Here is a 14180-nt window from a genome sequence, read left to right on the forward strand (position 1 = left end):
CTCTGCAGCAGAGGAACCCTGGGAGCTCAGTTTTCTTTGAGTAACTCTAGCAAGTCCAGCTTGTCCTGGGCTTTCCTGGAGCTTGCTGTCCCTCTGATGGATAGCGAGCCTCACCCAGCCACTTGGCGCGTCAGAACCAGGTGCCACCTGCTACCACCTGGGATGGCCCAGGGACCTGGGTGTTGCTGGCTGGTTGGTTGGTTTTGGTTCCTTGTTGCCCATCACATAAGGTCACGTAAGGGAAAGCCTTATTTTGCCAGAAAAAGCCATGAGTGAATTGATAAAGAAAAGAGCTCGGTTCATAAATTAGGCCCCCAAGCCAGGAAGCTCATCTAGACCATTACACACCCCATGTCTGAAACAGGTAGAAACAGGATGCACGGCCAGGTGTGTAGTTACAGCAGGACAATAATAAAAAGTCAACTCCACTTAGAAAGCACCGATCTGATCTGGGGGATTCTGCTTAACTCACTCATAATAGGATTCTGTACGTTTTGATTCAGGATAAGGACGGGGCGTACAGACCCTAGTGCAGAGACGGGCCAACCCTTAGGATCACAAGTGATGGTTAATGTCACGTGTCAGCTTGGCTAGGCCATGGTACCCAGCTGGTTGCTCAAACACCAGTCTAGATGCTGCTGTGAAGGTATTTTTAAGATGTGATTAACATTTAAATCAGTAGACTTTAAGTAAAGTAGATCACCCTCCATAATGTGGGTGGGTCTCCTCCAGTCAAAGGCCTTAGGGAAAAAAGAATGAGGTCTTCTGGCAAAAGAAATTCTGCCTCTGATGGCCTTTGGGCTTGAAACCGCAACATTATCTCTTCCCCAAGTCTCCGGCCTGCTGGCCTGCCCTGCAGATTTTGGGCTTGCAGCCTGAACAATCATGGCAGCCAACTTATAAAAATAAATCTCAATTTCAATCTTTCTTTTTCTCTCTCTCTCCATTTATGTGTGTGTGTGTGTGCGCGTGTGTGTCTGTACGTTGGTCCTGTTTCTCCGGTGAACCCAGACCGATACATCATAACCCCCCGATTCTTACCTGCACAGCATGGAATTCAAGGTCTCTCGTCCAGGTGTCCAGGGAGGCCTGTGAAAAGCAGCATTTTTAACAATTCAAAACTGCACCTGCTCTGTATTCCCCAAACTCTCCCCCTACCGATTCCCCTGCAGTTCTGGCTGAGAACCGTTCATTTCTATGTTTATAGACAAAACAACAACAACGAACTCTGAAATCGCAGTGGAAGTTGGCGGCAGATGTCCTAATTCACGCGTTGAATAGATTTTCCAGGTAAACTTTTTTATTAAAATCTAAGACACAGAACCGGGAATGCTCTAGTGATAAGTAAGCAGCTTGATGTGTTTTCTCAAAACAGCAACAGCACCCACGGAAACGGCACCCCGACCAAGACACAGAGCCCAGCCAGCACGCGAAGGTTCCCTCTCCCTGCGTACCTGTGTCCTCTTCTAGTCACTCTGTCCCCCAAACGTAACATACTCATTTCTAACAGCGCAGACTGTTTGACCCAATTCTGAACTTTATTTTAGCACGTTGTATAGATTTTGAAATAAGACACAAAGTGAACATTTTAATATTTGCCTATAAACTTACAGTTTCTATTGTGGGTTGAATTGTATTCTCCCAAAATTCATAGGTTGAAGGCCTAACTCCTAGGAGCTCAGAATAGGACCTTATTTAGAGAGAGGGTCTTTACAGAGGTAATCAAGTTAAAACGAAGTTATTAGGGTGGGTCCTAATGCAATGTGGCTGGTGTCTTTATAAAATGGAGATTTGGACACCGACAGGCACAAAGGGGAATGCCACGTGAAGATGAAGGCAGTGATTATGGTGGTGTGTCTACCAGCCAAGGAACATCAAAGACTCCACAACCCCCCGCAGCCAGGGGAGAGGCCTGGAACAGTCTCTCCGCACGGCCCTGGGGGGGAATCAGCCCTGCCAACACCTTGATCTTGGACTCCCAGCCTCCAGACCACGGGGAGATGAACTTCTGCCCAGTTTGTGGTACCTGTTACGGCAGCCCTGGCAGACAAATCCTGTCCCACTGCCTCTCTCCGCATGGCTTTCCTTCCAAAATCCCAGTATTACTTTGTCACTGCAGAGAAGATCTCCTAGTTATAGTTTACATATTTTTTTTACAAATTAATATTATCTTTCAAAAGGCTTTCAACACAACTGGCTTTGGGTTCCATATGGCTTTCATAAATGAGTCAGTTTACAAATGATGCCCACCCCCCTCAACCCCCATGGCCCCACAGGGTCTCTTTTTTAGGAAGCGGAGTCCCTCGGGCCACACATGTGTCGGTGTTCTCAGAGGAGAAATGCATCCCACTTTTACAGATATATTCTCTGCCTGTTACAGGAAAGAGAAGTAGAGAAAATGGTAGAGTCCATAAAATCACAGCACTGTAATCCCAACAGGGAAGTTTTTTCAACTTAATTCAGCTCCTTTGTCTCCTAGGACAAAAAGAACCAGAATCAAGAGAAACAAAGAGGCCGCTGCTTGCACTCAGCGCCCGGGACACAACTTTATGGCGTCCCCGGGGGGCTCAGACCCTGAGCCACACCATGATTTTTGCACGACCTGAAACTTCTGCCCACCACTCCCTCTCCCCACCCGCCCCAACCTCTCCTCCTGGGCCCACCAAGGGCAACCGGAAGGAAACCCAGTGGCTCTGAGCGGCCTTGACCTGTGAAGTCTGGGCCCTTCCAGACCTTCTTAACGCTTCTGTTAACTAGCCCCATTCCACTTGCCAGGTTCCGACAGAGAAAAGTTGGATACTCTGGTTAATAGCCATGATTTAATTAGCAGAAGTAGCAGCACAGTTTGGAGAAAACAAATGGATCATAGAAAATTGAAATACTGTTTGCCCATTAGTGTTCCTATTTAAATCCTAACCATTAAATATTTCAGCAAATGTTTAAAACGCTCACCATGTGTTTTCAGGCCAAATGAAATAACAGAGAAAAAGAATCTGGACGAAAGAAGGGCCTTCTCTTCCCATCACAGTTCTGGTACCTTCAAACACAATCGTAGTGGGGCAAGTGCAAGGTCAGTGTGGACAAGAGGGTCAGCAAGGTGGCTTATGGGTCACTTAGACACCCCATGGGGCTATCGGTGCATCTAAGTCTGCATCATTCTTTGAGGCCCTAAAGAGTCGAATGCAAAGCAAGAGACAAAGGAGACTAACCCTGAAATCTTCACTCCCTGGACTGCAGCTGGGGAGACCTCAGCGAGTGCAGGTGACCACAGAGTCCCCTCCTCCCTTAAGGCACAGCCATCTGGTGGTGATGATGCCACTTGTGTGCTATGTCACAGGTGTCCCCCTGACTTTCATCGAGCTACGGGTCCCACCTGGACTGTTCTGCCTTCTACACAAGCCTGTCCCAGTCCTCTCCACTTTCTGAGACTCAGGTCAAGGCTCACTTGATTCTTGCATTTGTTCATTAAGCAAATATTTACTGAGCACCTACTATATGCCAGGCATTGTGTAGACTCTAGGATACTGAGAGGATCCAGAGGGACTTAGTCCCAGCTCTTATGGCTCTCACAGCCCAGAGGGAGAGTGCTGTTAATCAAATAACCCCCAAACAAATGAAAGCTGCACACGGGACAGGCCACAGGATGAAAACTGTGGTGCAAAAGCCCTTGCTGGAGGGATAGGACCCGGTGGCAGAGGTCAGGGAACGGCAGGGGTCCATGAGGAGCTGACCTTGCTTTGGGATCTGAAGATGCAAGATAAACTCAGCAAAGAGGGGTGGGGAAAGCATTCTGGAAGAACAAACAGCATGTGCACAGCAAGTCTGAAGGTGGTGGTGGGGAGGGGATTGTGCATAAAGCAAGGGGCAAGAAGTGGGGCTTGCGGGGAGAGGGGATTGGGGCTGGGATCCGAGGCAGAGAAGCAAGCATGACCTGGGCTGCTACGGGGTGGGGAGGGAGAGTGTGGTTCCGAGCACGCTAGAGTGAGACGCCTTCATTCCTGCGACAGGAGGTGAGCATTTAGTAGGCAACTGGCCAGAGGGGTCTGGAGCTCAGGGGGCATCTGGGTCCTGACACCACCCGCTCTCCTGCTTTCAGCCTGAAAGCCTTGCCCGGGCTTGTGGCTCACGCCTGCCGGCCCCGGCCCAGCCTGCAAAGGGCTCATTTCCATCCTTACCACCCCGGCCCCACAGCCTGTCTCGGAGGAAGGAGGCATCCAGCCCAGGCAACGCAGCCTCTCCTTCCATCACAGCACGGTTGACAGAGAGGAGGATGTTCACTGTCTTCCCTTCCCGCCTTCCACCACCCCCAATCCGTGCAACCTCCCCTCTGCCTTTTCCACCGCCATGAAGCCGTCCTCCCCAACAAACTCAGGACAACTAACTGCTCAGCCGACACTGCAGGCCATTTCGTACATGATCTTTCCCATTCCCACGGTCTCCCCTGCCCCCTCCCTGGGCACCCTTCACCATGGCCTCTGCCACTTTCTCCTCTCCCTCTGCGCCCGGGCTCTGTCTGGAATGGACATTCTCCCCGCCTCGGCACTCAGGGCCGGTCCCTTTCCTGTGTTCCCGTCACATTCACATGTGGCACCCAGCGGCTGGGCACTCTTGGTCCTTGATGTCCCTGGAGCCCAGTGCTGGGCTTGGTAATCACCAGTGCTTCACTGCACCCTGCACTCAGAGTGACACTTGTGGCAGGTGGGATCAGGTTGAAAACTTTACGTTGGAGAAGGAAAGAGGGATGAGGCCAGGCCTGTGGCCTCCCCCAGGGCATGGAGGGGGGTTCCCTTTTTGATTTCTTCTCAAACAAAGGGATTCTTGGGTGTCCCAGGAGGGGTTCCCACAGCAGGGACACTTGGGGGACATGGGAGGGGCTTCCGAGGGGAGGAGCCCACCTGACAAAAGGTGCGTGAGGGGCCCTGAGACAACACCTCACCCCCACGAGCCTGGCCTTGGATCTGGAATGCACAATCTCCTTACAAACAAGTATTGGGATCCAAATTTGTGACGCTCTGCGATAGGATACTAGTTTTTATTGTGACTCAAAGAACCATAGTATTTTTCCAGGTGACATCAGGTCACCAGCGATGGCTGCCTAGGAAAGCTCGCCTTATCCGAAACTCCCCACCCCCTCTTACTTTCTTCTCCTGACACCAAGCATTAGACTCCGCTATATTTTTTATAATCTCATTTTTTTTAGCATTTGCATTTTTTTCCTTTTATTTTTAGCTGACACGTAATAATCACACGTGTTTATAGGGCACAGAGTGAAGTTGTGATACATGTACACAGTGTGCAGTGATCAAATCAGGGTAATTAGCATATCTGTCACCTCACACGTTTACTGTGTCTTTGTGTTGGGAACATTCAAAATCCTTTCTTCTAGCTTTTTGAACATATACAATAAATTCTTATTAACTATAGTCACCCTACTGTGTCACGGAACACTAGAACTTATTCCTCCTCTCTGGCTGTAAGTTCGGATCCATTAGCCAACTTCTCTCTCCCCCCACCCCGGCCCCGACTCTTCCCAGCCTCTAGTAACCATAATTCTATTCTCTACTTCTATGAGCTCGATTTCTTCTTTTTTTTAGCTTCCACATGTGAGGGAGAACATTGAGCATCTCATTTTTACCCTTTGGAGATCTGACAGTGGTTTCCAACCTGCACTGCTCACTGGAATCACTCAGGGAGCTTTATAAAATACTGATACTTAAGTCTCACCTCCTGAGATTCGACATAACTGGTCGGAGGGGAGTCTGGGCATCCAGATGTTTCCATGTTCCCAGTGACTCACGTGTAGCCACTGATGAGAACCAGCATTTAGAGACAGCGATGGTGGCTCCGCTGTAAACCATTTCTCAAGGGCTCAGTTACGAGAGTATTTGTCTTTTGTCACTTCAGTGTTTTACAGTGACTGGGAGGTAGTACTGGTGGTAATTACTCTCCCTGCAAATGGAAATCCACATCTCCTAAGAGACCCCAGGTTTTGCCTCGGGGAGTCACCCACCTCATAGGGCTCCTTGGTAGCCCTGCATTTTTCTATCTGGTAGAGCTGGGTCTTGTAGCAGACGCTGTCCTGGATGTCAGATTTCTGCCAGAGGAGAAAAGAAAAAGTATGGCTTAACTCTCAGAAATAGAAATGTCCTTTAAGCAGTCATTAATGTTTAAACCAGTCCTTGGCTGAGAGAATGCTGCACCTTGCTGGGCTTCAGTACTTTCACTTGTGCAATAAAGACTTCTTCTTGAAAGAAGAAACCAAATAGGGGAGCTGGGTAGAATAATTTGTTTTACCACACCGCTAAACAGGATATAGATCTTGCTTGTTTGCTTTATTTTAAAACAGCACACACACATATCCTACCAAAATGAAAGCCACAGCAATTCACAATATAGCTCAAAGAAGATGATAGACAGCTGCATTTGAGATGATGTAGGTGCAATCCTGTCCAGAAACAGGAGAAATTAAATAACTGATTAATTTATCAATCAACAATTAGTTAATGAATGCCCTTACAGGCTTTCCAACTTAAAGTACATGCTTTTTGGTTTTAAAAAGAAAACCAAGAGACAAGGAAAGAAATGACAATTAAGGTATAAGGTTTTACTTTTTAGTTCACTAGATTGGGCTTCAAAATTATACACAGGGTGTTAGTAATTGGTTGATAAGATTAATAACTGGGACAGTGAATATAGTACAATTAAATTAGCTACGTGTGGAAATTACTGAGCAGACTAGCTACAATTGTCTACAGGGATTAATTCACTCTAGTTAAAGACAGCCAATTGCCTAGAGTATGGATTCTCAGGCCAGTTGTGAGTTTTATTGTGTCTGTTTCACATTTAACCCTTAAATCATAAGACATACCTGGTCTGAAAATCCATACTCTAGGCAAGTGGCTGTTTTTATCATACGTAAGACACTAATCATATACATAGAAAACTCAAAAGATACCACCAAAAAAAAAAAAACTGTTAGAACTAATAAACAAATTCAGTAAAGTTAGAGGATACAAAATCAACATGCAAAAACCAGTAGTGTTTCCATACACTAATGGCAAACTATTCAAAAGTGAAATCAAGACAACAATCCCATTTACAATAGCTACAAAAAAAAATGCCTAGAAATAAATTTAACCAAGGAAGTGAAAGACCCGTACACTGTAAACTATAAAACATTGACGAAAGAAAAAGAAGACAAATAAATGGAAAGATCCCATGTTCGTGGAATGGAAGAATTAATAATGTCCATACTAATCAAAGTAATCTACAGATTCAATGCAATCCCTATAAAAACGCCAATGACATTTTCCAAAGAAAGAGAAAAAACAATCCTAAAATTCATATGGAACCACAAAAGACCCCAAACAGCCAAAGAAATCTTGAGCCAAAACAACAATGCTGGAGGCATCACACTCCCTGACTTCAAAATATACTACAAAGCTGTAATCACTGAAACAGCATGGTACTGGTATAAAAACATACACATAGACTAATAGTACAGAATAGAGAGCCCGGAAGTAAATCCATGCATTTGTGGTCAATAGATTTTTGACAAAGGCTCCCAGAGCACACAATGAGGAAAGGACAGTCTATAAATAGTGTTGGGAAAACTGGATATCCACATGCTGAAAAATGAACTTAGACTCAAATCTAGTACTACATAAGAAAACCAACTCAAAATGGATTAAAGACTTAAATGTAAATCCTGAAACTGTAAAACTACTAGAAGAAAACATGGGGGACAGCTCCATGCCGGTGGTTTGAACAATGATTTATTGATATGATCCCCAAAGCACAGGCAGCAAAAACAAAAATAGACAAATGAATTCCATTAAACTAAAAAGCTTCTTCATACCAAAGAAAATAATCAACAGAGTGAAGAAACAACCTACGGAACAGCAGAAAATAACAGCAAAAAATATATCTGATAAAGGGTTAATATCCAGGATATTTAAGGAATCCAAACAACTCAATAGCAAAAATCCAAATAACCCAATTAAGACATTTCTCACAAGATATACAAATGGCCAACAGGTATATAAAAAGGTACTCAACATCATTAATCATCAGGGAAATGTAAATTAAAACCACAATGAGACATCACCTTACATCAGTTAGATGACAGGAATAAGTTCAGGTGATCTATTGTACAACATGGTGACTATAGTTAATAACAATGTATTATATTTCTGAAAAATCACTGAGAGTAGATTTTAAGTGTCCTCACCACAAAAAAATGATAGTAAGTATGTGTGGTTTTTATATATGTTTTTGTTTGTTTGTTTGTTTGTTTGTTTGTTTGTTTTTTGAGACAGAGTCTCACTGTGTTGCCCGGGCTAGAGTGCCATGGCGTCATCCTAGTTCACAGCAACCTCAAACTCCTGGGCTCAAGTGATCCTCCTGCCTTAGCATCCTGAGTAGCTGGGACTACAGGCATGCGCCACCATGCCCGGCTAATTTTTTCTATATATTTTTAGTTGTCCAATTAATTTCTCTCTATTTTAGTAGAGACAGGGTCTCACTCTTGCTCAGGCTGGTTTCGAACTCCTGAGCTCAAACAATCCGCCTGCCTCGGCCTCCCAGAGAGCTAGGATTACAGGCATGAGCCATCGCGCCCGGCCTATATATGTTTTTTAGGCATTTCACAATGTACATATATTTCAAAACATCGTGTTGTACATGATAACATATGTTAATACAATTTTTTTGTTAATTAAAAAATTAATTTTTTTAAAATAACCTTTTTCCAGTTAGAACAATATCAGCTGAGTTTCGGGGGAATGTTTTGGTAGACAAAGCCACCCTAAGCTTTGCAACACCGACAACCCTGCTGCTGGGTGAAGTGGAGAAGCAGAAAGGCAGCAGATGGCAAGACCCCTGGACAGAACAAAAACACAGCCCAGGAGCTCTGACGAAATGTCTCTCTGGCTTGAGATGAGCTATGTGATTATTTAAGAAGAGAGTGAATGACCTAAGTTTGTCTCTGCACATGGGGAAGCAGCCATAGGAAACTTTTTAAAAAAACTAAGACCCCTCCATCCTACTCAGCAGCACCCAAAGAACTAGTTCTGCCAAAAGAAGAATGTTTGAACCCGCTAACTTACTTAGGAAAGTAGCAGTGTCATTCTTTAATACATGAAATCATGAACTTTATAATGTAGTTTCATGAAAATATATTTTAGTAGCGAATTTTTAACAGCATTCATCATTTGAAAAAGAAAATCAGTGTGTTAACCTTCTTCTCTTACTTTTTTACTGGAGAACCATTTAAATTTTTAACTTTTACTCTCTATAGCATAGTATGGTCCCCAAATGGTATGACCTTGAGCCCTTAGAGGTGAAAAAGTTGTATGCAGGCACCTACAACACATGCATATTTACTTAGAAGTCATAAGCATGTACCTTTGTACTAATATGTCACGTAAATAATGAAATATATAATAAAATAGCAATTAAAAAGGATAAGAAAGAAATTCAGGACATACTGTCTTCTTATAAAAAAGAAAAGAGAAAGTGCTTCAAGTGCATATGTCTTCTAAGTTCCTTATGATGAGAGAACAGAGAACTGCTGTGTGATACAGGAGATTTTCTTAGTCTCTCCTTATCATATAATAAAATAATACAAATAATACACTGTGTGTTGAAAGTCCTGTCTTCCTAGATTTGACATCTCTCCCACAGGAGCTTTCCCACGAGCGACGCAGCCACAGTGGCACCATCTCTGAACTCAAGCCTCAAACTACGACTGTGTCCCCATCAGAAGTGCCACCGCACCCCCGCTTACACAGAGCACTTTCTTTTTCCCCATAAACACTACTCATATTTTTAAAAGCCTTTCACTGTTGAGAATCTTTCTTTTTGTGTACATCTTCCCTTTGGTGGTTCATCCAAAAAGAAAAAAAAAACAGGAGTTCTATAGATAATTTCCTGTGGAAGCAAAATCTAGCACATATCCTAAGCTGAATCAGCGTGGAAACATCTGGACTTTCATTCAGCTGTTTAACAAACCTCCCATCGAGTTCTTCATAGGTTCAGCAGTGTTCTCTACATGTCTCCCAAATCTGTGTGCGAACAAGAGACGCACTCTGACCATCTTGTCTTCTGAGCATTACTTTGCTTCTTTTTGCCATGACAGCGAGAAGATCATTGTCCCAAATGCAGGTGGACTTTCATCTTTTGCTTTAATACAGAAAACTCAAAAAAGGTTTTTAAGCCTATTGTTCAGTGGACTTTTGTGACACACTGGGCTAGCACATGACTTTAAATAGCACTGAAAAAAACTCTAGAAGTTTGTCCTCACGTTCCGGATTCTAAATGTCTTCCTAAAGGTGACAACTCCACACCAGCACACCTCAGGATGTAATATGCACAGGGTGAGGTCGTCCTTCATGAAAGTGGATACTCAATCAATTTCAGATGGGCTTCCTCACAATTCTGAACTTCTTTGGCTGACTTCCTGTTAGATCTCGTCAGCACCCACCACCTCGAGTAGAAGCAGGAGCTGTATGTAGCATCCGTATTGTCTTGGATCCAGTTTTCTTTTTTCTTTTTTTTTTTTGAGACAGAGTCTCACTGTGTTGCCCGGGCTAGAGTGCCGTGGCATCATCCTAGCTCACAGCAACCTCAAACTCCTGGGCTCAAGCGATCCTCCTGCCTCAGCCTCCCGAGTAGCTGGGACTACAGGCATGTGCCACCATGCCCGGCTAACTTTTTCTATATATTTTTAGTTGTCCAATTAATTTCTTTCTAATTTTAGTAGAGATGGGGTCTTGCTCTTGCTCAGGCTGGTCTCGAACTCCTGAGCTCAAACAATCCGCCTGCCTCGGCCTCCCAGAGAGCTAGGATTACAGGCGTGAGCCACCGCGCCCAGCCAGGATCCAGTTTTCTTTGCAGAATTCTTTTTAAGCCATTGCCCATTCTGAGAGAGATGATTTATTCATAACTAGATACCAAAGCATGTACATTCCCTTACCCAAAAATGACGCAGGGGACCAGGGAGTCAGGGTACCACTGTCCACCCCATGCTGTGGGACCCCCAATCGTTACTCATATGTGACACGGGACACTTGGACTTTCTGACACCCAGACTGAGTGAAGGCGTCAGGGTCAAGTTAGTGAAGCTCAACTTCATTTCTATTTTCTGGAGAAGTAAAAGTAAACAGCGGCTTCCTCCTACACCATACTTCAGAGACGAATGCCAGAGACACTGCTCCCTAACTTTTATGGCCAAAGGAGCCCCCAAAATCTCTAATGTGGGAACTCAAGGAGCAAAGGGGTAGCAGAACGAAAAAGGCAACAGAGAAGCTGAAGGAAAAAGAGGCTTGAACCTCCTCGCATTTCTGCCCGGGGCTTAACTCTGCGGGAGAATATCTGAGAAACATCCCAGACAAAAAGTGCTACCTGAGAAGCAGGTTTGGCTTCTACTTTATTCCACATTCAGGAAACTCAGCCTCACAGTAGGTAAAAGCAGCAGCTTGGATCGAGTGTCAGCAACTGGGAAACACTTTGGGTTGAAGAGCTCTTCTTTCCACAGAGAGCAGAGAAAGCCGCCCGTCGGGTCCCACTTACCCCTGACAAATAGCGCTCGAGTTTCTTGTTGAGGAGGAAGTAGATGGCGAGGATGTGGCAGGCGCGGTTGGAGAGCACAGTGTTGATCACGTCGCTGTTCTTGTAGCCCAGCTTCTCGGTCATGTGCAGCACCACGCTGGGGCTCAGGTCTTCCAGGGAAATCCTGCCGGGCGGAGAGAGACCCGGTCACCCCTCCACCTTCCCGGAGAGGCGACCATGGCAGCACGGAGTCGGCCCACGCGGGCCCCCTGTGCACAATCAGGTGCATTAACTCACTCATTCATTCATTCACTTTATTAGGAAAAATCTCATGCAGTCAGAAGAGTGGCGGGAATAGCATATTACCTATGCATACCACCACCTGGATGTACCAAATAACACTTTGCCATACTTGCTTCATCTATTTTTTTTGCTAAGGTATTTTAAATTACAGACATCATGATATTTCACTCCTTGATACTTCCGTGTGCACCTTCAAAACCGGAGACCTCTCCGGCAGAACCACAATACCATCAACACACCCAGTAAAATTTCAATAATCCCTTCATGTCATCTAATAGCCAGATTATATTCAAATTCCCCACTTGTCCCCTAAATTTCTTTCCAGTTGTACATTCTTTCCTTACAATGTATTTGTTGCCATGGATAGAGGCCACACTTAATCTGGGTTTTGGGTTGAGAAACGAAGGTCTTCGGGAAGCAGCCAGACCGTGTTTAGAGGAAGAGAGAGAGGTCCCAAGTTCACACATGGGCAGCCTGGGCTCAGCTGTAATATGGGGGTGCTCCCAGAGGAAGACAGGCTAAAGCTACTTTATAGGAGCATTGTGAAGCTAAACTCTTCGGGATAAAATGCCAAAGAAATACCAGGCACTCATTTATTCACTCATTCATTCATTCACCCGCCAAATCCTTGGAGCTTCCATTCCAGTGGGGAAGAGAGAATATAAACACACTTCATCCTCCCAACAGGCCTATGAGTGGGAACTGTCATTATCCCCACTTTACAGACGGAAGAAACGGAAGCTCACAGCAATAAAGTAACTTGCCCAGGGTCCCGCAGGCAGGAAGCTGCAGCCCCAGAGTGAACCCCCAGGCAGCCTGGCCAGAGTCCAGATGCTAAACCTGCACATTCGCTGCCTCTCAAATAAACAGACACAGGCAACGGCTGCAGAGAACAAGAAGTCAAGTCGGGAGTTATCAGGAGTGTGTGTGTTGGCAGAGGGGATGGGCCAAAAGAACATTCTAAATCCCTTAAGAGAGGTGCAAATAGGGCACTCTGAGCAGAAAGCAACCTCATCTGACTGCAGAGCTTGTAGCTTCTGCCAAAGAGTCTGAAAATATTTTTGATAGAACCTCAGAACCATAACGCCAGAGAAACCCCAGAGTGTAACCCCATCATTGTGAAGAAGAGGAGATCGAATTGCCTCGTTTGCACCGTCAGTTGATAGGGCGCCAGGAGCAGACCAGGTCTCCTGACCACCGTCCTCCAGTGGTCGGTGTAACCTACATCAGCTCTCCCTCCCTTGAATTGACTAAGTGCTATCCAAAAAAAAAAAAACCATGCCGGAAAAACAATGAAACCAGCCTTCCTCACTCCTGTGTGCAACAAGATTACAAATTCTAGATAATGGGAGGGAGGGAGATTGGAATGACTAGTGGTAAAAAAATATTGATAACATGTTTGTTTAAAAAAATACACTACTTGAGGTTTGCCAGAACACTTAACACAGAGGGTGCAGTTGTTTGAAAACACCTGGGAACTCCAGTGTGCGTGTGACCCTGCCCCTGGCCAATCAGACCATGCCTGTGGCCCGGCTCCGGCAAGGCTACACCCCTGCCCTGCAGGTTCCCAGGAAGGCGTGCAGTGTCCCCGGGGCAGAGGTGAGAGGAGGGAGGTGCACAGGAACAGACACGCCACCTCTGCCCTTTCTATCTGTTGTCTTCAAAAACAGGAGCTCTGGCCAGGCTCAGTGGCTCACTTTGGGAGGCCGAGGTGGGAGGATTGCTTGAGGCCAGGAGTTCGACATTAGCTTGAGTAAGAGACTCCCAGCTACTTGGGAGGCTGAGGCAGGAGGATGGCTTGAACCCAGGAATTGGAGGTTACAGTGAGCTATGATGATGCCACTGCACTCCAGCCTCAGCGAGAGAGAGAGAGACTCCGTCTCAAAATAAAACATCAACAACAAAACCAAAAAAATCCATAAACAACAACAACAAAAAAAAACCAGGAGTTCTGCCAAAATGTAGACTCACTGACTCTTGACTAATATTTTAAACGTTTTCCAATAAACAATGTATATATTTGGTGCTCTCCAACATCAGCTATTGAATTTGTATTATCGTTGCATGTTTGGGTGATACAGAGAATGGTAAAATGCTCCAGAACACTAGATATAATTTGAACTAAGCAAATTCGCATGAAATCTGTTTTTAAACCACAGATCCAATTGGGTCTAGTTCTGTCCAGTATTACCCATGACCTCCTTCCCTCCCACCATCTCCAGAGCAGAGAAGGACAGAGAGACTGTCCAGGCCCCTGCTGGGGGTCAGGAAGAGACAGCAAGGTTGGCGCTGAAAAAAATGTCTGCACCTGGATCAGAGAGGGGAGA

At 45.3% G+C, this 14180-nt stretch overlaps 1 protein-coding gene across 1 annotated transcript in view; it reads right to left on the reverse strand.

Annotated features, from left to right (window-relative positions):
• The window catches only part of HUNK (hormonally up-regulated Neu-associated kinase), a 104378-nt gene that overhangs the window by 6919 nt on the left and 83279 nt on the right, over window positions 1-14180 (reverse strand). Inside the window, exons 7-9 of the mRNA XM_012657364.1 lie at window positions 11572-11734; window positions 6011-6094; window positions 1042-1089 (exon numbers count right to left, since the gene is read on the reverse strand). Of these exons, the coding sequence (XP_012512818.1) occupies window positions 1042-1089; window positions 6011-6094; window positions 11572-11734 (295 nt within the window). The remainder of the gene's footprint in view (window positions 1-1041; window positions 1090-6010; window positions 6095-11571; window positions 11735-14180) is intronic.

The sequence above is a fragment of the Propithecus coquereli genome, unplaced genomic scaffold, assembly GCF_000956105.1.
Source record: "Propithecus coquereli isolate 6110/MARCELLA unplaced genomic scaffold, Pcoq_1.0 Scaffold54, whole genome shotgun sequence".
Classification (NCBI taxonomy): domain Eukaryota; kingdom Metazoa; phylum Chordata; class Mammalia; order Primates; family Indriidae; genus Propithecus; species Propithecus coquereli.